Raw genomic sequence first — 25,837 nt, forward strand, 5'->3', positions numbered from 1 at the left:
GGTGATGGACAGGGAGGCCTGGTGTGCTGCAATTCATGTGGTTGCAAAGAGTTGGACATGACTGAGCGACTGAACTGAATTGAACTGAATTGGTACTTTGGCATAGTCAGATGCAGTGTGGAAGGCTGATGTATGTAATTGGCATGAAAGTGGTTTTCTCAAGGATCTACTTAATTTCCTCTTTTCCTCCTCTTAGAATAAGATGTGATGTGAAAGGTTTTAATGATTACATAGAGGTAATCTGTGGAAAGAAGAAGCCTTTTTTGGCTGTGGTACCTTGTTGGTCAGAAGCACTATCAACTTACTTATCCATCACAGAAAAGTCCCCAGCATTGAAATCTATTCATTAATACAAAACGGTCTCCTGCTCCATTTCTAGATTGTTTAATTTATACACGTGTGAAGTTGCTTCAGTCATGCCTGACTCTTTGTGACCCTATGGACTGCAGCCTGCCAGGCTCCTCTGTCCATGGGATTCTCCAGGCAAGAATACTGGAGTGGGTTGCCATGCCCTCCTCCAGGGGATCTTCCTAACCCAGGGATCAAACCCAAGTCTCTCATGTATCCTGCATAGGCAGGTGGATTCTATACCACTAGTGCCACCAGGAAAGCCCTTAATTTATACGTATGACTTATTAACTATTTGTTTAAGGAGTTTAATTTTTGTACCTTAATATTAAATTATAGAACCACCTTCTTTTAAAGCCCTGGAACCCTTTATTATCATGGTTTGGGGGAGAGGAGATATAGTCAAGATGGCCCTATTAGAGGATCAAGAAGTTTTGATAACTGAGTCTTAATCATCGAATTTTAGTGTTAGGACTTTGAACAGCATCAAATCCAACGTTGCCTCTTCATTCCTGACAAGTGCTCATTTGTGGGCTGCTTGAATGACTCTCAGGGAACTTCACATCTCCAAGGCATTCCTGATAGAAACGCGAATCAACCTTTCCATGGCCTCTGGCCTCGGGGTCTGCCCTCGCTTTCTGAAGCTACACAGAACAAGTGTAGTCTTTCTTTTCTATGACAGATTTCACATGTATGAAGGTAGTTTACTCACTACAGCTTTTTGAGGTCTCTCATCATTTTTTTGTGTGTGTGTGGTATGTTTTCTGGACTCCTGTTCTACTGGTCATCCTTCTCTGAGTCAGTTCCAAATTTTCAGTTTCAACTTAGAATATAGTGACCAGACTGGGACATAGTATTTTCCAGGTGATTTACTTACTTGGGTCTGGCACTCATTCATGTGGGTCTTTTTCTTCTGCTCAGTTTGAGGCAGAATGGAGGAAGAGGAAGAGGCTGTGACTGCTGGAGTCTCCTTAACTTCCCTGCTGAACCACTTTCTTAGGCCCACTCCCCTCTGCCCCTGCTTGGAAAAACAATCTCTTTCTTGTAGACTTTTACTGGTAGGCTCTGAGGCCCTCCTAGATAAATAACACAATCCAGTTCCCTTCTTAGTTCCCTGGATCTCTCTGACTCTGGAGCTTATGACATAGAAATCCTGGAGTCTAAATCAGACTTTCCTTTTAGTGAACTCTAATTATGTGTGTGTGTGTGTGTGTGTGTGTGTGTGCTCAGGCTCAGTCTTGTCTGACTCTTTGAGACCCCTTGGACGGTAGCCCACTAGGCTCCTCTGTCCATGGAATTTTCCAGGCAAGAATACTGGAGTGGGTTGCCATTTCCTCCTTCAGGGAATCTTCTTGACCCAGGGATCTAACGTGAGTCTCTTCTATCTCCTGCATTAGCAGATAGATTCTTTACCAACTGCGCCACTTGGGAAGCCCAAATTCTAATTCTAATTGAGGGGATCAAATTTTAAATTTTTTTATGATATTTTCTGCCTTTTCATGACTGCCAAAAGGCACATATTTTTCTGACATACTTTTTTTTTTCTGTCTAGAATAAATGCATTTTTTACAGTATTGTTTAGCATTTTCCATGCACTGCAATCATGAGAGGAATTGACATCATGAATTAATATTTATTGAGAACCCACAGGGTGCCTGCTGCTGTACTTGTCTCTTTGTAACAGCTCCATCCATTGAGAACTGCTCTGCAGGCTCACAGCCTCTCCCCCAGTTAATTTGGGAGCAGCTGCATCCTTGCAAAGTGAAAACCAAATACCCTCTGGGGCTTCTGAGGAACCCAATCCATTTTTTATCCCTGTAAATTAACTAGCTTCTCACTGTTGGTGTCTCAACAATTATGACTCTCTTAATAATTAATATAGTATCATTCTTCATGAAGAGTATGTGTATAATAGATTTATTAGGTTGTTTTTGCCTAAGAACAAAAGAACAGCGTATGGTTATTTGAATTTTCCTTCCCACCCACTTAATTTCTTCTTTGCTTTGGTAGTTTAAATATTTAAGCCAGGTTGTTTTTTATTAGATTCATTGAGATATTTTGTAAGTCTGCAGAGGACAGAAATATTTTTCTTTTCATTTTTATAATTAAAAATGGTAAATTAAAAAAACTCAAACTATTCTGATATAAAAAAGTCTTTATTGAAATATGCTTTGCTTTTCACCATTCATGAGTGGAGGAATTATTATATGTCATAGCACATCTGTGTACCATTCAAAAAACAGCAAACTTTTTTTTATAGTTAGTCCTTGATATATGAGTCAACTTGTGTTTCACTTAGATTGTAATAGTTTATATTCCTAGGATGTTGAAGTTTGAGCCTGGAGAGACTTAGGGACTTAGAGCATTTGACTGGATAGACCCATTAGTTATGATGTTTGTCCAAGTTAAATTTGAGGCCTCTGAATCCACAGGGTTAGCATGAAATCTTGTAGGAACAGTTTTCTCATGAAAACTTTGGCACTTCTAATCATTATCAATAATAGCTAGTAGGAGATTAGGAACTATGGGTTTCTAATTTGATTTCTTTATATAAAAGAGTACTATTTTGGTGTTTTTGAAGGAGATCAAGTTTGGTGAAGAGGGAGGATAAAATAAACTAAAAATGGAAGGAAATCCATACATGTTTCTTTTGCTAAATATGTTTGGAAAATGTGAGAAAAGCCCAAAGAGGGTGATTCTTATTCCTTAAAGTCAGATGCCACGCTCTTGTATCTGAGTCCTAGAGTATATCTAGTAAACTGGGTGTACTCAGTGCTTGACATTTTTAGGGCATTTTTAATGCTTGATTTTTTAGTTTCTGCTGTTGGTTTTGCCTCATTCAAATTAAAGGTTAATTTTAGTATAGGATAAGAAGAGCCTGCTAAAATAGCACCCCTACCTGCCTTCTCTAATTAGAGGATTTAGAGTTGAATACAAAAGTGGCCAGGGAAAAATCAATTTCCTTGACTATGAAGTTTAAATTAGATCCAATATCTTAGAAATGAATGTCTTACAATAAACACCCTCCAGGGGTGGTTTCTGCTGTTCCTGAACAGTATTGTACAATTTAACGGGAAGGAAGGGGAAAAAGAAGCCAGTATATTGTACAGAGCATATCACCCTGGCTGTGATTTTTAATGGGGTTAAACAATATTATGAATAGAATAGCTTTTCTTTCCCCATACATTTTAAGAAATGTAATCCTGAATTACTATCATTTGACTTCTTAGGTACTGTTACACACATAATATGGGCTTCCCTGGTTGCTCAAGGGTAAAGAATCCGCCTGCTAATGCAGGAGATGCAAGTTCAATCCCTGGGTCAGGAAGATCCCCTGGAGAAGGAAATGGCAACCCACTCCAGTATTCTTACTTGGGAAATCTTGTGAACAAAGGAGCCTGGTGGGCTACAGTCCATGGTGTTGCAAAAGAAATCAGACATGATTCAGAGACTGAACAACAACGATACATATAGTATAATATTGCCACACGTGACAAGAATGCCATTGCCAAGGGTTCTTACAAATTTATATATAATATATAAATTTGTGAAACTAACGATTAAACTAAGATAAATTATCTGTTTATTTATATTGTTTATGGCTGCTATATCAAATAACGATAAACATAGTGGCTGAAACACATTTATTGTCTTGAGATCAGGTGGTCAGAAATCTGAAATGTGTCTCAGTGGCTAAAATCAAGATGTTGGCAGGACTGTTCTTTCTGAAGGCTTTGGGGGAGACTAAGTTTCCCTGCCTTTTCCAGCTTCTAGAGGCTGCCCACATTCCTTGGCTCTTGGCCCCTTTCTGCCATCTTCAAAGCCAGCAGTGATCAGTCCAGTCTTTCTCATGCTGCATCACTCTCTGACATAGATTCTCCTGCCCCCTCTTTCACTTAATGGGAATTCTTGTGATTACTCTGGACCCACTGGAATAATCCTAGTTTCCCCAATCGCAAGGTCATCCGATTAGTACCCTTAATTTCTGCTGCAACTCGAATTCTCCCTAGCCATGTTACATTACATATTCACAGAGTCAAGGAATTAGGCATCTTTACTGGAGCATTATTCTACCTTCCAGATTATCTGACCTAAATTTTTGCATAATTATCCTGGGTGATACCTTGGCAATGTCCTAAAGCACGTGAGTGGAGAGACAGGAAGATGGGACGCAGGAACCATATGAGATAACATAGTGGTTTAGATAGGATGGGAATAGCAATGGAGGTAATGAAAAGAGACAGGATCTTTGAAGGTAATTGGCTGACCTGTTAGATGTAGGATGTGAGAGGAAGAGAAGAGTTGTTTGGATGGTCCAAAGTTTTTGGCCTAAGCAATAGGGAAAAAAAATCGCCGTTAATGAAGATGGAGAAAACTGCTGAAAGAGCAGTTTAGGGCTTTGGTGCTCAGTGTGTGGAAGGCTGAGAATGCCTCCTCTCCTAAGTAAAGAAGCAACGTTTCTCCGGTACTTGGTAGTGATTTCAGTCGGGCAGGTCTTTCCCCTAGAAGGGCCAGAGGTGCGGGCCTTATGGATTGGGTTCATTTGCTAGCCTCTGCTTCCCTCTTCCTATTTATGGGGCTGGGGGCTGAGGTGAGGAGAAACACTGACTTTTTAATAGCCATTACCCTCTTTTGGAGCAATTTCTAGGATATCAGAGTTGTCAAAAAATTGGATTTGCTAAATGAGGATTGGGAGGGTGATAAAGAAGAGAGAACTCCTTTTTTGCCATTGCAGTGACCTCTGGTCTTCAGTGATTCACAACCTACTGGACCAGAGCAGTTGTAACATCTTGATATTAAACCTGCTTCACAATGACCATCACTTGCCAGACCATCCCAAATTGCCTGTGTCAAAACTTAACTCGCACAAACTAAAGAAATGGGTGTTTCTTCCAATTTTGAGCCCCTGGAAAGAGCCTTTTTTTCTGCCAGGATTCCAGATACTTCCAACCAAAATGAGCTCTGCGTGACAGTTTCATATTATTACTGGGCTTTTATTTCTTGTTTCTTGGAATTCAAGATTCCTTTCAAAGACCTCCTGACAGTAGATTATTGAGTTATTCCAGTGGTTTCTGCAGCCAAAGAGACTTTGTGGAACTTGAAATAACCCGAGTCAATGTATATTAGGAGAGTTTATGGTGTTGCAGGTGTTATGCTAAGCACTTTCATGGCTTATCCTATTTAATTCTTATAACAAACTGATGAAGTCATAGGGATTACTTTGGCTACATTATGTGGTTGGAGTAATTAAAGCTAAGAAAGGATAAGTATTTACAACTAGGAAATAATGATGCTGGAGTTCCAAGCCAGACAATCTGATTATAAAAACTGTGTTTCTAACTGCTGTACTATATGTTCCCCAAATTGATCCCTGCCATCTATTTGTGCTTGTATTATTGTATGTGATTGGTGTTAAGTTGCCCCTAAAGTCTCATAGCTGGCTCTCTGCTCCTCTGTGTGGACTTCTCCAGAAAGCTAGCCCAGTCCTCCAAGAGGGAAAGGAGCTCCTGGTCAAAAGGGTCATCTTTGACCCTGCTGCTAGTGAGTCCTCAAGGCTCCTGCCACCCAGAGACAGTCAAGAATTGAGCATGACTCAGCCTTCATTGAAGGCAAAAGGAGAAAGGGGTGGCAGAGGATGAGATGGTTAGATAGCATGAACTTTAGCAAACTCTGGGAGAAAGTGGAGGACAGGGAAGCCTGGTGTGCTGCTGTCCGTGGGGTCGCAAAGAGTCGGATACAACTGAGTGACTGAACAACTACAACATGTCCTTCACACCCACATTGCCAAGGAATTCCATTCTCCACTTTAGTTCCTCTTGAATACCTGCTTGCCATAGTCATACTGCTCTTTCAGAAGACCGTCTGTCCTAAGAACTGTGCAGCCACTAAGCCCCATCACTGATCTCTCTTCATCCAGCAGCATCAGAAAGCTGACTGCTCACCCTAAGATAATGTGACCACTGCTGAATCAATCCTGGCAGGCTTCCTTGAGTATGACTGACTGTGAGCTTCATGAAGACATGGATTGTATCTGTTTTGTTCACTGGTATCCCTGGCATCAAGCCAAGTATTAGGTTCAATTGGTCCTTCATTTTCATGGAAGCAGAAGTTGTGAATACAGAGATCTGAATGTGCTAAGTAAATTTCTGTTGAATGATCAAACTATGTACCACCGTGAATACAAACCTTACTGGGAAACTCAGCTGTTTGTGCACCAGTAATGCTTGTAGGCCATTGTCAGTGCCACTAGTCACTGCAGAGGCCCTGACAATCAACTCAGTGGTCCTAGGCTCCCCTGCTGAATCAGATATGGCCATTCTGCACCCACGCCATGGGAAAGACTTGAGTTTAACACACATCCCACAAAGCCCAGCCCATGTCCTAGCCAGAGGCAGGTACTTAGGAAGTTTGAAGGCTGTAAGCTAATGGTAATCACAGTTAAGTAGTGGAGAGAGAGAGGCTCCACATACAGGAAATTTTAAGCACTAGCCTAGAGTGAAAAATACTTTCTTTGGCCAATTTAGTGAAGCCATCAGATTTCTGTCTTCCATCACTTTTTGTTTCTTTGAGGTCTTCAGTCCATTCATTAGTCTGAAACTGTAACCCCTTCCCTGCTAAGTTCTTGGAGTTTTCAGATTACCTTGTGGAAATTATCTTGCTCTGTACTCATCATTGTTGTTATTTAGTCACTTAGTCATGTCTAGCTCTTTGTTACCTCTTGGATTATAGCCCACCAGGGTCCTCTGTCCATGAGATTTTCCAGGCAAGAATGCTGGAGTGGGTTGCCATTTCCTTCTCCAGTGCATTTAGACAATACTACCTCCCAAATAGTAAAAAGAATTCTATGTCTCTGTGCAGATTTTTATAACATGTCTTGAAATTTCATCCATATCCAGCTCTCCTTTCTGTGACATACGGGAAGAGAGTACAGTACTTCAAGGATATATTTTCTTTGATTCCCTTCCTTTGTCTAAACACACACATACAACACACACACCTGCTTGGTGCAATTAGATTATTTCTGGCCAGATCAGAAAGTTATGCAAAAGCAACTTAAAAAAAATAATCTCCCTGCAGTATGACACCTCCTTTAATTTGTTGATGAAGGTGTTACTAGAAACTGTTAGCAAATAACAGAATTCTTCATTCACTTCAGAGACATATATATATATATATATATATGTCATATATATATGACACACGTATATCCAGTGCTTAAAAGTTCCTGTTTCTTTTTTCTCTTCCCAGGCAAGAAAGCTCATCAGTGACTTTGCCATTATCTTGTCCATTCTCATCTTTTGTGTAATAGATGCTCTAGTAGGTGTGGACACTCCAAAACTAATTGTGCCAAGTGAGTTCAAGGTAGGTGAATTTCTGTCTTTTGGTCATTCCCTGATTTTGTTTCTTTTCCCTTATTCTATTTTGTCTTATCTCTGAGTTAGTTTTGTATAGTTATCCATTTCTTTATGTTATAAATGGTCTCTTGGTATACATTTTATCTATTTTTTCACTAAAATTAAATGCCTGACTAGAACTAAATGCAAGGTTCACATTATACTGATTTTGATTGAAAATACACAATTATAAAATCTGTTTTATCTAGAGTATTTAAAATATCCCAAACATTTTAAAACAACTTGTAACCTTGATGCATATAATAGTTCTAGGATGTAATGTAACTATTATCATCCTGATTTTGTGAAGTTGAGATTGAAGCTTATAAAAATTAAACTATCCAAGGTTACACTACTAATTCAGTGCTGTTTTCCTGCTACCAAACAACTTGCTATAACACACATGTTTATATACAAAGCAGATGTGAGAATTATTCATTTTATAAACTTGTTGGTATGTGAAGACCTAATGGGTAAAATTTACATTTCAGTCATTCTTGAATATTCCTGTCTAAATTTTCCATTTTAAGTCTTTCACTTATTTTCTAGAACACCCCTAATGTTTCTCTTCATCCCTGATAACCATATATTTGCTAAGAAAAATTAAACTAACAGCAGTTTTAGCTTCATGACTACCTAATGAGAAAGGAATATCAGTGTTATAGCAAACAAATTTTTTTTTTTTTGCATTTTCTCTGCCATTAGCAAAGATAAGTTCTCATTTATTCAGTTATTTAAGTCAGCATTTATTGAATGTTTGCTTTAAGTCAAGCCTTGTACTAGGGATTTGAAATACATTGAAGGGCAAGACATAGTTCCTTTCTTTCTAAGCTCACAGCCTGGTAAATGTAGTAAAATGTGTATAGGTTCAGTGATGGGGTTATGAGCCAAGCGAAACAGAAATATCTTTAGGAGAAGTGAGGATTTCTCAATAGTAAATGTGGAGAAAATAATTCATAGATAGGATTCTATTTTAGTTTATTTGTATTGTTTAAAATTTGGAAAAGAATAGGAAAATATGAAAATAAGAAATATTTAATATAACTTTAAATATTTGTAGCTTTTAATGTATTAATTATGAAACCATTTCAATTTGGCAGTAGTAGACATAACTTCAGTGCAGTTGCTAGAACTTATGGACAAAATTCAAGGTCACTTTGTAGTTTCTTGCCTCCCTCATTACTGAATATTGCATTTGGGTTTTTTTTATGGCTGTCCCTTAAATCACTTTCTTCCCTCCTGAGTCTTATCTTAGATCATCCTGATCATGCAAAATGACATTTACTTCTTTTCCATCACCCTATATTCTTAGTTTTCCTTCATTTAAAACATTGCCTAAAAAATAACCTCCTTTAGGAACTTTTTGGTGAATAATCTCTGTCTAACCTATCAGTAAAACTGTTTCTGTTTTTTAACACGTTGACTCTCCAAATACAAAACTGTCGTCCCCACTTATTTTTCATCATGGAGTACGTATTAATATTGTTTCAAATAATGTCTTCTCTCTCCTTCAAGCCAACGAGTCCAAACCGAGGTTGGTTTGTTGCACCGTTTGGTGGAAACCCCTGGTGGGTGTACCTTGCAGCTGCCATACCTGCTTTGTTGGTCACCATCCTGATTTTCATGGACCAGCAAATCACAGCTGTGATTGTAAACAGGAAAGAACACAAACTCAAGGTAATGTTCGTAACTACAGCTATCATTGCCGTCTCCGTTCTTTGTAAGTACTGCTTAAAAATACCGATTACTTCAAAAGCAAGATAGTTTAATTGGCATGTTATTTAAGACTTGACAGAGTCGTAGATCACCCTGTGTGGACACATGTCCTCAGTGTACTACTTTTGGAAGACCTTATTTAATCCTGGAAAAGACTATTTCAAATCATGTTTTCTTCACCACTGGAGAGGGCAGCATTAACTGTTTACCACTAAGCCACTGTTATCCTTCTGATTTTAACTTGGTAACTGTCCTTAACGAAGGCAAAGACAAATGCTTTTTCTAAAAAACTGTTGAAATAAAGTGTGGGTTTTCTTCAACCTTTGCCAGAGTTAATTGGTCAAAATAGTCACAGTGTCATCCTCCATTCAAGGAGGTGCGGATGGACTCTGCTGTTTGATGGAGGGATGGTACTGTTACCTTGTAGGACAATATGTGGCAAAGAAGATGTTGTTGATTGCTTAGACGCTTGATGGATATAGTGTTCATACTTTATATCCATCGATATATTTTTGAGGGGGTGGTGGTAAGACTAATTCATGGAAGGCCAGGATAACTTTACACTGTGTTTTAGGCTTAGAGTTTTCCAAACTGCAAAGGTAATGGGAATGCCAGCCCCAAACTCAGTTGTAGTTTTATGGTTAGGAATATTTTTAGAGATATTTTGTAATGGCATTATATCTAGTGGCAAGGTAAAAAGTAGTATGTATCTTCACTGTCTCTCTCTCTGGGGGGGGTGTTTTGTTTTTTTTCCTAGTTGACCAAATGGCTATACTGTGTTTAGAGTATCCTAGTTTTATTTCAGGGGATGTCTCCCATCTATACCCTTCCCCTCATGTGTCCCTAGGATTGGTGTTCAGTCCCTAGGATTCAGTCATTCTAACTCATGCCTGAGCCCCGCAAAGATTAGCCCAGTGTTATAGGGCAGGCTCAGGCTCTTGGGTTTACTGATGTGGTAGATTTATTCTTTCTTGCTGCCATTATTTTTTGTTTCCAGTATTTCTCTTACTTTCTGACAGATAGACCATGATTTCTATGAGACATTTTCTGTATTTTGCTGAGCATTTTTAGATGTTCTGTACTGGGAGGCATTTTGGTCTTTGTTTAGTTTGAAAGGCTGGAAATGGATGTTGACTAATATATTTAATTCCTAAAATATTTGGAAACATCTTCTTACTTTTCAGATTTAGTTGGTCAGATTTGGTATGTATCCTTGAAGGCAAATGCCTATTCTTTTGCCCATTAAGTTTCCTTACTAATAAATGCAGAATTTTGAATTTAGCAAGTTTAGGGTAGATAAAATATTGAAATTTTATTCTTCTATTCCCTGTAGAAAGCATTGGAAAATCAAGGCATATTAGGATTTACCTCTTAAAATAGGAGCTGAATATATTTTAAAAGTGTTTTCATCACCATTGGAATTGCTTATTTGAAATCTTTCCTTTGAATGACAATAGTTCTAGAATAAGTGCCAGTGTTTTGACACAAATCTAAAGATACCAGTGGGACCATGATCATGAATTGAAGGCTTCTCACTCTGGATATTGTTTTGTTCAGATTTTGTTTGGAAAGAGGCTGTGGAATGTGAAAATTGAAAATTCTGTCTAAAACGATACAGAGCCCTGACTGCTATGAAATTGATTCGAAAGAGAAACCTGAAACAGTGAGGGAGATGGAGGCATTGCGATGTGAAAAGCAGCATGTTCGGGGGTGGTGTTTGCTTTGGCTCTGAGTCCAGTGGCCCTGGCTGGCTGATTGCTCTGTTTGGAATGGGACCCACCTTTCCATTGTGCAGATCAGCTCTGTACTGATGAGGAACACCAAGGCACTTGGCTTTTTGTGGCCATCATTTTGCTTAGTTATGTTCCACATTATTCCTGCAGTGCACTCAAAAGCAAACGAGCTTCAGCAAGGTCATAACTTCTTCAAGGATTTTTCCCTGAGTCATGGGCAGAAGCAGAAAGAGTTTGAGCTTCAGACCTCAAAGCAAGGCATACTCCTCAGAAGGAAAGTGATCTTAAGTGTAAAGATAGGACGTGGGAGGGAAAATCATTTGGAATCAGTATCCAGAGATAGGTATTAGATCATTGTAGCAATAAATTTTCTCTGATATACTCTATGGTAAAACCTTTAATTTGACTGTTTTCTTGAATAACTACAAAAGGTGCCCTGTTTTACCTTTTTCCTTTCTATCCCTTCTCTCATACCTTAGACTCAGTGCTTTAATCTCATGTCTAGACTATTCTAATGGTTTAACCATGAGTTAATGACCAGTCTCCTTTGTGTCATTTCAAACCCTGGAACTTTTTTTTAAAAACTTTGTTCTTATATGTCAGTCCTATAGTTCTAAACATTTATGCACTTTATTTCCTCTAAACCTTTCCCCCTTGAAGAATGTCCATTTGCCCTAGCTTGGGATTTAAGTGATATGATCTCACCCGAAATTTAAAATGATTCTGCGTACTATACAATGTACTGGTCAGATGAATTACTGGCATCAAATCTGCCAGTTTCTTCTGCTGGTTATTCAAACTTTCCTCTCCGCTGCTCAATGATTACCACCTATCAAAATCATCTCCATCCTTGTAAAAACTTGTCAGTGAAATCTTCACTCATAATGTAATTTCTATTACATGATATAATCATATATGCAATATGTAATTTCTATTACACCTGTTTTTGCTCTTATTATATTTGTACTACTCTGTGCATTGGTCTTCCCTGGTTTCTCAGTGATAAAGAATCTGCCTGCAATGCAGGAGATGCAGGTTTGATCCCTGGGTTGGGAAGATTCCCTGGAAAAGGAAATGGCAACCCATTCCAGTATTCTTGCCTGGGACATCCAATGGACAGAGGAGCCTGGGGGGCTATAGTCCACGGGGTCATAAAGAGTCAGACACTGCTGAGAAACTGAACACACACATGCACGCTATACATTGGTCACATAATATCTCGTGCAGTAGTTTTTTAGTATAATTTCCTTTTTTTTTTTTTTTCTGAGCCAAAACATTTTCAAGGCAAGGACCATGTTTTAGTCCTTTTTCCAGCTCTCATGTGGCCCATCACACTGATTTCCATAAGGTAGATATACTAAACACTGAAGAATTTTGTTATCTGGGGCCGCATGGTCCTCAGAGTTGTTGTACTCAATGTGTAAGGTGGGTAATAACCGAGACCCTTCTAACCCATCTCTGGTTCTCATATGGAATGTGAGAACTTTAATATTAGTCAAAGCCCTGTTTAGATGTCATCACTGCAGGAAGATTTTGTAGGTTCACACTAGATACGCTTAAACATTCTGTACTCTTGGGTGTCTTTTTCAGACCTCTTTGAATCTCGGTTTAGAATACATTAGAATTTATGTACAAATCTGTGTCCCTTCCCATGGTGTGTCATGGTTCTCAGTGTCCTCATAAACCACCTTGCTCTCTGAATCCAGAGCGGCTTTTAGCATGAATGTTTATTCTGCATCTTTTCATGTGTGTGTACTGCCCCTGACCCCTTTGTTATCATCTGTGTACCAAATACACTGTTGGGCTTGTCATTTCCCCTCAGAGATTTCTTATTTCTGTGGATTTACTCCTGAATGACTGGTGTTCTCTGTTTGCAAAGTACATATAGTATCAAAAGGAAGTGAAAGTTTCAATGCCTATCCTTGTACTTAAAATATTCTCCAGGTTAAGAAAGCAGAACATCCTTTGGGTTCATATCCATGAAGATAAAGACTTTTATACACTTTAGAGGACAGACTTAACCTTTTTTGAGCTTACTGAGTCCTTGCTATGTATAAAACACTTGCATTAGATATTAAAGATTAAAAATTGTTCTCAGTCATGGTCTCTACCCTGAAGGAGTTTCATGGATTTCCCCTCTTCACTACTCATATCCACCGCTAGGCTGAAATTGACCTTGTATATGTATCTTGCACAAACAATAAGTTCTTTTCTTCCACCTCTGGCTTCAACTAATAATCTATAAACCTTTCAAGTGGAGGTATTCTGTCTTCTTGTTTTTATCTAACATAAGATCTAGCATAGGTGTCCAATGAATGTTTATTTAAAAAATAGTTTTCTAAGCAAAGATATGAGCAGATGCAAAGGCCCTGGGGTGAGGAAGAGCTTGGTGTGTTGGGAAACAAGTAATAAACTAGTGTGACTAGAGCCTCTGGGAATTAGTGTTTCAAGATAAAGTCAGTAGGAGTGGGGCCAAATTACCATTGAACAAACACTCTCAACTTCAGCATTATTGTCTTCCTGAACAATTCTTTGTTGGTCGTGACCATCTTGTGTATCGTAGGCTATTTAGCAGCATCTCTGGCCTCTATTCACTAGATGCCAGTCGCACTCTTTCTCCCAAGTTGTTGTGACCAAAATATATCTCCAGACACCTGTCTCCTGGTAGGCAAAATGGTTATGGTAAGAAACACTGATATAGAACACTGATGTAAGAAACACTAATATAGGAGAATTGTACAGTGCTTAGGTGTTAGAATCTAAGTCAAACAAGAAGCCACTAAGGGAAGGACCATACAGTGACTGAGATTTTAAAGAGATTACTCTATGAGGAGAGTGAACTCTCAGGGACAAGTATAAAGCAGAGGTTTCTGTGGCTAGAGCTGTATTGAGGGTCGAGGGTTGCTGAGTGAATGTGAAGAAAGCCAGGAATATGAAGAAGGCAGTGGCACTAGGGATGAGGGGTAAGGAGAAGATGACACATGGCATTTTACAAAAATGCTTCCCATTGCTCTTATAATTAAAACTTCCAAAGTCTTTAACAAAACATGAAAGTTCTTAACTCTTTTAGCCTTATTTTATACCTTTCCCATCTCCTTCTAAGCACCAACTCAATTTTCTCAAAATGGCAGCCCATTTGCCTGTTGTTTTCCCCCTGATTCCCTATATCTTGTCTTCCAGCTGGTTATGATTCATGTTTTAGGGCTCAACTTAGATACCACCTCCCATGTAAACCATCCCTGACTTTAAGCTGAGTTGAATAAAGGTGCTCCCCCTCTGATGGCATCGCAACCTCACCCTTACTATAGACCTTTAGCACTGTGGTATTGAGAATGCCTGTTGATTTTGCCAACTCTTTTATTACTCTATAAACCATTTGAGGACAAGGACTGTGTATTAGCTGTAATTATATTTCTAGGATCTAGTAGAGTGCCACTGAACAGATGCATTAACATGCATTCATTTATCCAACGAACATTAATCTAGTGTCCACTCTGTGGTGGGCTCTGTGTCACGTGCTGGAGTTTCAGTAGTAGAGAAAACTTTGCATATGGTTCCTGTCCTCATGGATCTTCTTGTCCCTGAGGAAGAGATGTGTCATTCCAATAATCAATCACATTGTAGCATTGCAGAGAAGTATGAAAGAAGGGGAGGGTGCTTGAAGAGTCTGTAAGAGAGGGTTTGATCCAGTCCAGAGGTACTGAGAGTTCCAAGGTAGCAGCACTTACACTGAGATCTCACATGTCATCAGTAGGATTAGCTGAGCGAGCCTGGGTAGTAAGAGGAACACAGGAGGGCACAGGACTCATTATGTAGGAACAGGCTTTACAGAGCCGGTAACCTGCTGAGAATGAATGACTTAAATAATTGAGTGTGGCTGCAGTGAAAGAAGGAGGGTTGGGCCTGGAGAGAGAACAATGTGGAAACAAACCAGGTAGGGCCTTCGGGTCAAGTTGATGGTTTTCCCTTCCTTTTAAGAGCATCAGGTACTCTCACCTGGTTGAGGGAAAAGAAGACTTTTTGAAGGGGGTGATGTCAAGAGGCAGGGTAATTATGTATTTATAATTACTTTGTCCCAGAACTTTTATTTGTTCTGGTGGTTTTGCAGTTACCTTTGTATTCTACTTTCTACAGTTCTCATTCCACCCTCTTTAGTATTATGTGGTTCCTTTTTGCTCGTCTCTTGGATATCTAGTTCAGACTTGTTTTACTTGAAATAGTTTAAGAAACCATGGAGGGACTTCCCTGGTGGTTCAGTGGTCGAGAATCCACCTGTTGAGATTCCTGGTGTGATCCCTGATCTGGGAAGATGCCACATGCCGAGGGGCAGCTAAGCCCATGTGCCACAGCCACTGAGCCCACACTCTAGAGCCCAGGCCACTCAATAAGATAAGCCACTGCAATGAGAAGCCCATGTACTCCAACTCAAGAGTTAGCCCCTGCATGTCACAACTAGAGAAAGCCCATGCAAAGCAATGAAGACCCAGCACAGCCAAAAATAAATAATTTTCTTTCTTTAAAAAAAAGGTTAAGAAGCTGGCTTGCTTTAAAAGGGGAGAGAGAGAAAGCATGGGGGCAGCTCACCTCCATGACTTTTTCTGCAACCACTATTCATTTGACCCAGTGTGCACATTCTTAGGTTATTACAGTTTCCATGGTGACAAGATATTCTGCCCATCAATTACCATGTTGGTACTCCTAATATAGTCTTGAGTGATTTAGTCTAAATAAAACTTGTAGCTATGTGATATTTCCAGATGTTTTCCACCTTCCCCTTATCCCAACAAAAGGTTCACATTTCTGCCAATCAGCAAGTAAGTTTTAATTTTTTGTATTGCTAACTAAGAGTTTATATTTGCCACTCAAAAGAATGTACACATTCTACTTGTCATTCACTTTTTAATAAACTTCAGTTGAGCATTGACTATACATCATGTTCTCTGCTTAGGTATTCAGGATGCAGTCCAGTTCCTCATGTTACTTATAGTCAAATATCAAAGACAAATAAACACACCTACAATTTCAAAACAGCATGATGAATGCCATGATAGAGGAAAGCATAAATTAACAGGGAACCATTTAAGTCTTAAGAATGAGTAGGACTGAGCCAAGGGAAGAATATAGACTTTTCTAGGGAGGGATGTCAAAGACGCCAAAGGCATCAGTAAGACATATTTGAGGAATTGGTTGAAAGTGGCTGTAAGATCCAAGTAGGAGAGAGGTCAAAGATGAGGCTGATGATGTGAACAGAAGCCAGATTGTGAATGGCCAACACACCCACAGGCAGAAGTCAGCAAATCCTCTATGTTCCACCTCAATATAAAGCCAGAATGCACCCAGCTTTTACTCTGTTCACTGGTGCCCCCCTGATTCTAACCATGACAGTCGCTTGGGGTCATGGCAGCAGCCTCTTCATGCTTACTGTTCTCTTCTGTCTGCTCCTAATACAGCAGCCATGGCATTTAGAACGTAAGCAAGTCATGTCATTCTTTGCTTTAAAACACTACAGTGGCTTCCCGCAGTATTCAGCCTCCAAATCCAACTTCAGTTCTCCTTAGTGCTTTCCACTGTTTTAGATACTGTATAGATTACTTGTTTATGTTGTTTACTGGTGTCTCCTTCGGTAGAATGGAAACTCCACTAGTGCAGGAATTTTTGTCTGGTTTATTTGCAAATATGTCACCAACACCTAAGCCTGTGTCTGTTTATAAGTTGGCAGTCAGAGTTTGTTGACAGAGTGAATGACTGAGACCCCCAGATGTAGCATATATTCACCTCATTAGTCACTACCTTGCCCTCCTCTCCCCTACCTTAAACTATTCCCAGTTCAAACCCTTATGCTTTGTACTGCAATGAACTGGTTTTATGAATATATATTACCCTATTTGTCTCTCAAGGAGGCTTTCATTCTTAGCTAAACCTGGACAAAGTAAAAATATGCTTTTCTTTCTTGGGTCAGTTACCCTTCCCTGTGATGAGTTCTCTGAGAACATTAGACCCATGGGTGCAAGCCAGGGGTAAAATCTTGGCATTTCGGTGAGAAGAGAGTAGTGTTCGGAATAATGTAACAGGATCTGAATGATAGCAGTCACCGGGTTCCCAGTGTAAAGCCCACTCTCATTTTTTACAGTCAGCCTCTCCATTCCCTCAGGTTGCTCACACACTGGCTTTGGGCGCTGCTGCTCCCATGCTGTGAAAATGGACTGCTCTGTTTTCTCAGGCTCCATAGGGGGGTTAGGCATTTGATTTCTTCACAAACAGAGCAGAGAAATATAATCATAGAATAACATCGTGGACACATTTAACAATATTTATTTAGTGAGTAAAAGAGCTAGACCTTTTGTTACATCGTCTGCTCTTCCAGTCAGTAAATGTTATTGTGACTCTCCGGCAGTGTTTGAAATCAGCCTGTTCTTATTAAGGGGGTATAATTACCTTAAGTGTAATGTTTCATAGGTTGTTAAACCATTATTTTCTTGTACTATGAAAGGTGAGAAATGGTCTTTTATGTACTTTTCTGTCTTTATTTTTTAATTGAAGTATAGTTGATTTACAATGTTGGATTAGCTTTAAGTGTTCAGCAGTGATTCAGTTTTTCATATTATATATTTTAAAATATATACATATATACAAATTTTTTTTTTTTAAGATTCATTATTTGTGCTATATAGTCAGCCACTGTTGGTTATCTACTTTATATATATTACTGTGTTTATGTTAATCCCAAACTCCTAATTCCCAACTCCCATTTTTCCTTTGGTATCCATAAATTTGTCTTCTGTGTCTGCGAGTCTATTTTTGTCATGTAAATAAGTTGTTATATCATTTTTTTTAGATTCCACATAAAGTGCCAAGGTTGCTTTTCTTAAGGTTGCTTTCGGATCTCTAGTCTACATGTGCTGAGTACTCTCTGAGTGAACAGCATACTGCTAAATAGTCAAGCAGAGAATGCATTGCATCTGTTTCTAAGGAGCTTATTGTGCTTATGTTAAAAACCAGTATCACTATTGCTGCTATCATCATTTATTGAGCTCCTACTCTATAACCATCACTACCATTTATGCTCCCACAAGAAACGTTGTCTCAGTTACTTTATTAGAGGATCTCAGTAGCTCTTCAAGGTAGTTGTACATTTCTATTGTTCCAATTATGTGATTGGATGCAGAAAGGATCATTAACAATAAACAAGCAAGCTCAAGGATGTATATCATGTGACAGCTTTGCATTTAATTATTGAGGGATAGCATGAGGAAGATGAAGCCTCATTCAAGGAGCTCACCTTTTGGTAGATACGTATTCCAAGCAGAGTGCATTGGTTACTTTTGGTAATCTTAACTCCTATCTGGAAATATGATTAGATAGAAGTATGTGTGCTTTCTCCACATGGCTTTGTTACCTCTTGCTGCAGAAAGGAGCTGGATATCACCTGGATCTCTTTTGGGTGGCCATCCTCATGGTGGTGTGCTCCTTCATGGCCCTTCCGTGGTATGTGGCTGCTACTGTCATCTCCATCGCTCACATCGACAGTTTGAAGATGGAGACAGAGACTTCTGCACCTGGAGAACAGCCCAAGTTCCTAGGAGTGAGGTATGTTAAATCAGAAAAAAAAAATGGCTCTACAAACCATGCCATTCACACATTTATGTGTCAGGCAGGAGATGGGCCAATGTGGAGGAGAAAGGACTGGTGACGAATGATTTATTCTGGACTTGCTATTCTAAAAAGGACTAAGTTTTCATTTGAAAGAGAGTCTTCAACAATTTCTTGAGTTCACTTCTCAAGTTACATACATTTCCTTTGATTAGCAAAGAGCTAAAGGGTGCAGAGTAAAAACTCAAACAGGTCATTCAGTTTCTTCAACACACAAGTAATTTTGGAGCTGTGGTGTGTACTATATCACAATCATAACTAAAGGCTAAAGCCTTTCATTTTTCAGCTCTGTTGAGACTTTCTAAAACTCTTGAGTCTGCTTATGACTTTCAAGATTCTATGAAAGGAAAGGAATTCTTATTTTCCACTTAATTTTCTGTCTCATAAGCACTGAGAAACCTTGACCTCCAGCTGATCAATCTGGGTAGCCATGAAGGGCTTTTATGAGACCTTTATACTCTACTGTGTATTTTTCACAATGGACTCTGCTCCTAAGTGCTCGAGTGACTAGCTCACATGACCGGGCCAGCAGTTCCCACACCACAACAGTGGGTGATTCTTTTTTGGGAGCTGGGGGAGGGGATTGTTGTATGGGAATCATATTTGTTAAAAATTACTTTTGTTGTTGGTTGATTTGGAAATGAGACTGATGGGATTTATTGCATTTGGGAAATTCCCTGAGCTGATGTTAATTAGAATGTGGGGCAATGTAATAACTGTCTCCTGTGAAGGAAGGTGTAATTATATAATGGTACAACTTGTTTTAAAAATAAGGGTTTCATATAGGTCAGTAACTGACCAAGAGCAAGCGATTTTTAAACCCTGATTCTAAAAAGACAAAGGATTTAGCAGAATTACTTTTTTCCCTTGATGAATTCAGATCACACACTGCACTAGTTTTAAGAGAATTTTATAGTTCTATTGAGCCTATAAGCTGTCCTTGAGGTGTTAATTGCATATGATATCCACACCTTTGTGAAATATCGATTTGGTCAATGTAGAGTCTTTTTTTTTTTTTGAAGGTGAAAAGACAAGAGCATGTTTATGAAAACAAGAGGTAGATTGGTAATCTTTTGATTTGGTTTCAGGGAACAAAGAGTCACTGGAACCCTTGTGTTTATTCTGACTGGTCTGTCAGTCTTTATGGCTCCCATCTTGAAGGTAAATATATAAAATACTCGCCTTGTCCTCCTTCTCAGAATACTGACAGATAACTGGGTATGTGAAGAGTAGAATTCTCCAGGAAGTATCAGCGAGTTTCTTACCACATGCATAACACACTGAATGAAGCAGGAATCAGGTAGAATGAAGACTTTAAAACCTTTCATCTTGATCTCCTCACTCCTTCATTCCTTCTATTATTATTATTGTAGTAGTTTGGTTGAACCATATTAAATTACCACTATTCAAATTTTTTGACCTATGGCTAGGGCAGTTTCATATAGTTCACTTACTACCTGAACTCCACTCCCAACATTTTTCACTCTCCTGGTCTCTCTGCATCTTTTCCTCCCATCACTTCCCATTTACTTGTCTTTAAATCATACCCTCCCTTCCCACATTAGACTCCTGGATAACATGAATGACTCAGGATGATTATTTTGTAATTGTTCTCTTATTCTTAATGATTGCTGACTGTTTCTGTTTTCTTCAAATCACAAGGCCTAATGTCCACAAAGAGAGACTGAAATTACTGATTTATAACTGGAAAACTTTAGAAATGAACTTTAGAGGAATAAAAATGATAGGTTATTTAGAAAGTTAGGGTCAATATGCAGGTTTGATTGATGGGGTGAATGTCTCTTTAACAGATAAATATAAACTGTATGTGGAGTGGAGATGGTACTAAAAAGCCTATTTAGAAGTGGAGATGGTACTAAAATATATATATATATATATATAACATGAAGTTTCCGTTTTCTTTTGCAACACAAATGTTTTATTCTTTTTTATTATAGAAACAGTACTTGCCAGTGATTGATAATTTGTATCTTATGCTTGGCATTACAGTACAAAGCATGAATATCACCTATGGACCTAATAATAGCTGTCAATAACCACTGTTAGCAGTATCCTTCCAAATTTTTCTCTGAAAATTTTTGTTTGCTTTTAAACAATTCTAATTTTTAAAAAGGTTTTTTAAATGCTTATTTAATTATACAAGTAATGAAACAGTGCATTCTTGTAAAGAATTCAAACAATACAGAAGTACAGGGAAAGGCAAAACTTCATTTCTTTCAAGTTCACACATTTATATGACAATTGCCAACTAGATGAATTCGTGGAACGTAGAAATATGATCTCAAAGCTAGGACTGACTTAGCTGCTGCTAAGTCGCTTCAGTCATGTCCGATTCTGTGCTACCCCACAGACAGCAGCTCACCAGGCTCCGCCATCCCTGGGATTCTCCAGGCAAGAACACTGGAGTGGGTTGCTATTTCCTTCTCCAATGCATGAAAGTGAAAAGTGAAATGAAGTAGCTCAGTCGTGTCCTACTCTTAGCAACCCCATGGACTGCATGCAGCCTACCAGGCTCCTGCATCCATGGGATTCTCCAGGCAAGAGTACTGGAGTGGGTTGCCAGGACTGACTTTACCTTCGGAATAATTAGATTAATGCATACAATATGCACAAAACAGTTTGTAAACAGTAAAATACTTAAGTTTTCCTCTTTTGCCTTTTATTTCCACAATATCAGTTAACTCGTGTAATTAATTTTTGACTGGAATGATGAAGGAATATGTATCTCATGTACTGTGTGGGGAAGTAAAAGTAACTGCAGGGAATTTGTTTCTGGTTACGTAACAGAGGACCGTAAAAAAGGGCAGGTCTTATGTTCTGTGGGGACAGAGGGAAATCTATTGTCACTTTGCCAGTGCAGAGCAAGTTGTGGGGGAGATTTGAGTTGTTGTGAGTTTCATAGCATCAAATTCTCTGCTGAAGTGCTGTGTGTCCTCTGTCGCCCCATAGACCCCAGCACATCAGCCGGTGGAAAGTCTAATGACAGTTTTTTCCCACATGGCCAATGGACATGGTCATGTGGACAGGTCAGCTCTTAGATCACTGAAGCCTCAAGTTGTGGAAGGCTCTACTAGGAACTTGCCCCTGGAACCCCTGAAGGTGGACTCGCATCATATGACACATCTGCAGAGTTTCTTTTCTAGGATCTGTTAGTACGTAGCCACTAGTGAAAATAAGTCAAAATGTTCCCGTCAGTTCCTATGTACTCATCACCACCCACTCTTTTTTCTTTTATTTTTATATAATTTCTTTTCATGAATGCAGTATAAAATCCTAACTCAAAAAAGTCAGATGTGTTTAAATTTTTTTGTTTGTTATAGCAGATTGGCTTTATCTTGGAGAATCTGTCAACTGAGTAATCATGCCTGATTCCAAAGGGACACAGAGAACAAACAGTGTATAAACTGCTATTTTTAGGAAGAAATGCAGGGTCTCTTCCTAACTCTTTTCTCACCCAAATATGGCTGTAGAGACGTTAAAGCTGAAAGAACTTTATTTCTTCATTTTATGCTGATTCTTTTTGCTCCTGATTTGTAAAACATGTTACTATCTACAGGAACAGATTACAATGCAGAGAAAGGAGTGATATAGGTATAAGGGATCACTGAGCATAAGCTTGCTTTTCCTTTGACCTTCCTTAAGTACTCATGTTCTGGCTCCCCCTCATTCGGGTACTAGTATCCATCAGATAAGATCAGATCAGATCAGTTGCTCAGTCGTGTCTGACTCTTTTCGACCTCATGAATCGCAGCACGCCAGTCCTCCCTGTCCATCACCAACTTCCAGAGTTCACTCAGACTCACGTCCATCGAGTCAGTGATGCCATCCAGCCATCTCATCCTCTGTCGTCCCCTTCTCCTCCTGCCCCTAATCCCACCCAGCATCAGAGTCTTTTCCAGTGAGTCACCTCTTCGCATGAAGTAGACAAAGTACTGGAGTTTCAGCTTTAGCATCATTCCTTCCAAAGAAATCCCAGGCTGATCTCCTTCAGAAAGGACTGCTTGGATCTCCTTGCAGTCCAAGGGACTCTCAAGAGTCTTTTCCAACACCACAGTTCAAAAGCAGCAATTCTTCGGCGCTCAGCATTCTTCACAGTCCAACTCTCACATCCATACATGACCACAGGAAAAACCATAGCCTTGACTAGATGAACCTTTGTTGGCAAAGTAACGTCTCTGCTTTTGAATATGCTATCTAGGTTGGTCATAACTTTCCTTCCAAGGAGTAAGTGTCTTTTAATTTCATGGCTGCAGTCACCATCTGTAGTGATTTTGGAGCCCAGAAAAATAAAGTCTGACACTGTTTCCACTGTTTTCCCATCTATTTCCCATGAAGTGGTGGGACCGGATGCCATGATCTTCATTTTCTGAATGTTGAGCTAAAGCCAACTTTTTCAGTCTCCACTTTCACTTTCATCAAGAGGCTTTTGAGTTCCTCTTCACTTTCTGCCATAAGGGTGGTGTCATCTGCATATCTGAGGTTATTGATATTTCTCCTGGCAATCTTGATTCCAGTTTGTGTTTCTTCCAGTCCAGCGTTTCTCATGATGTACTCTGCATATAGGTTAAATAAACAGGGTGACAATTGTGGCTATTTCTACCTGGCAACTTTGGGTCAATACAAAGGAGTCAATATGAGAATCAGTGAAAAGTGAAAAAAGGAGTTCAACAATCATTTGTGCCAGGCAAAATTTTGCCCAAGATATGGGAAATGAAATTGTCTTGTTAATATAGTTTCCAACGTATTGTAGGAAATGTAGATTTAAAAACAAGGGTTCAATAGTCTAGCATTGACTATTGCAATTCATTACTTCAGTTAGTGAGGCTGTTCCTTACTTTAGAAACCACATCTGAACAGGTCAGCCAGTTTCAGATCAGGTGCCCTTAGCACTGAAGTTTGCTAAGTTACATGCATTTCACTACAGGAACCTTGTTAGCTCATTTGAAAAGTCAACACAGGAAGAAACGGATGTTGAGAGTAGTTTAACTGAAACCTAAGTTATGACTGAGAAAAGTCAAGATTAACAATTAACCTCAGAAGTCACTTAGAAAGTGGTATTAGCACCTAACTTGGAGGAGGGAATGTGACTATGTGTCTGTATAACCATGTGTTTTAAGGAAACACATGACAACTTTAAGGAATGGTTTTACTTCAAAGAGCTGCCTTTGAAAGGCAGATCAAATGAATGAAACAGAAACATGTGAGTTTTAAAAATTTCCTCCCAACTTTCCTCCCAACTCCCAGGATCCCTCACAGGTTTGGTGACCTCCGATGGGCTAGTTGTATTTTCTGCCATGCATTAAATAGTCTGGGTAGTCGTTCCCCATGCCTATGTAGGCAGACTTACTGTGAACATTGATTACTTTGAAGCTGATGACTTCTGTTTTGATCTCTTTGCCACACTCTGTCTTTTTACAGAGAAGAATGCAATGCAGGGAATCATAATGTACTAGCTTTAAGTTCTGGAGGACACCCCTTGACCTTGGCCAGCAACCAGTGGTACATGCTTCACATCTCACCACTGGTTCAGTACAGAAGTGCTTAGAAGCAGGAATAACCGACTTCCCAGGCTGGCTAGACAGTTTAGATCTGTGTTTCTGCAGCGGAAATACTGCCTGTTAAGCTAGTGTTCTGTATGGGGAGACGCAGGGAGACCAAAGAGCAGGAAGAAGATGAAAGGCAGTTTCTGCAGCTTGCTTTTTCCATTCTTCTGACAAGCCTAAAGCAATAAAGATCAAGAAAAGTTCACTGCTATTTCTGTTGCCTTTGCTTGAATTAGTTTATCTTTAACATGAGGAGTGACCAGAATTTATCCTTCAGATTTGTTCAGTGATCTAGGATGTGGAGGAGAGCATTTAAATTGTATTTGACAAACATTTGTTGAGCTCCTGCTATATGCTGTACACTCTGCTCAGTAACAGGGAAGCAAGGAGAAGTGATAATATAGATGATGATAAAGATGATTGTATTCATAGCTCTCATTTATTGAACTTGGACTTAGACTAAGGACTCTGCACAGACTTTTTATATTTAGTTCTCCAATAACACCTACCAAAATTATACTTACTTAGGATTTTTTTAATCTTAAAAAAGGTTTTAATTGAATTTATTCACCAAGCATATAATACACAGTTACTATGTTGTTAACATCTCAAAATTTTTTTTTAATTTTGTATTGGTGAATAGCCATTTAACAAACAATGTTGTGATTGATTCAGGCAAACAGTAAAGGGATTCAGCCAAATATAGACATGCATCCGTTCTCTCCCAAACTCTCCTCCCATCGAGGCTGCCACATAACATTGAGCAGAGTTCCATGTGCTATACAGTAGGTCCATGTTGGTTATCCATTTTAAATATAGAGTGTGTACATATCCATCCAAAATTCCCTAACTATCCCTTCCTGAATCAACTTTATAGTTAAGAAAAATTATGAGTAACTTGCCAGGTCACAAAGTCCTTGAATTGTTCGAGCCAAGATTTGAACTCAGGTAGTTCTGAGTCCAAAGCCTGATCTCATAACCACGGGGTGTACCACCTTTGAGATAAAACAGTATTTGCCCTCAAAGAACAATTCACTTTCATTTTCCTTGAGATGATCTGCCCCAGCTTCTCTGACCCAATATCTAATTCTCTCAAGTATAGAGAAAGATAGCCTTTTTACAAACTTCTTCATCATAGCTTGCTCCACAATTTCAGTGATTACGGACCAGATTGCAAGTCTGCAGCTTCCTTACGTTGATTTTTAAGGCTTAAGGGTGTAAGGATATTGTTTTAATAACATGTTCCTGAAGACAGTTGTTAGTGTTGAAAAAGCAATATTGTAAAACTTCGATAAAACCAAGTCTCGTATTCTGACCTTTGTAGCCCTTCTTCTGTCCTAAACTCCTGCCATGTCAGGCCCACCACAGAGGAGCCAAAGAAACCTCTGCTTTGCACGTGTAGGCTTCTCGACCTGCCACTAAAAGCCCTCTT

General features: G+C 39.2%; 1 protein-coding gene across 6 annotated transcripts in view; it reads left to right on the forward strand.

Annotated features, from left to right (window-relative positions):
* SLC4A4 (solute carrier family 4 member 4) overlaps positions 1–25,837 on the forward strand; it is a 362,219-nt gene that overhangs the window by 315,295 nt on the left and 21,087 nt on the right. For all 6 annotated transcript variants that reach the window (XM_070372496.1, XM_070372497.1, XM_070372498.1 and 3 more), the window contains 4 exons: positions 7,597–7,710; positions 9,258–9,419; positions 18,600–18,778; positions 19,930–20,002. In XM_070372496.1, the coding sequence (XP_070228597.1) occupies positions 7,597–7,710; positions 9,258–9,419; positions 18,600–18,778; positions 19,930–20,002 (528 nt within the window). The remainder of the gene's footprint in view (positions 1–7,596; positions 7,711–9,257; positions 9,420–18,599; positions 18,779–19,929; positions 20,003–25,837) is intronic.

Source organism: Bos mutus, chromosome 6, assembly GCF_027580195.1.
Source record: "Bos mutus isolate GX-2022 chromosome 6, NWIPB_WYAK_1.1, whole genome shotgun sequence".
Lineage (NCBI taxonomy): Eukaryota > Metazoa > Chordata > Mammalia > Artiodactyla > Bovidae > Bos > Bos mutus.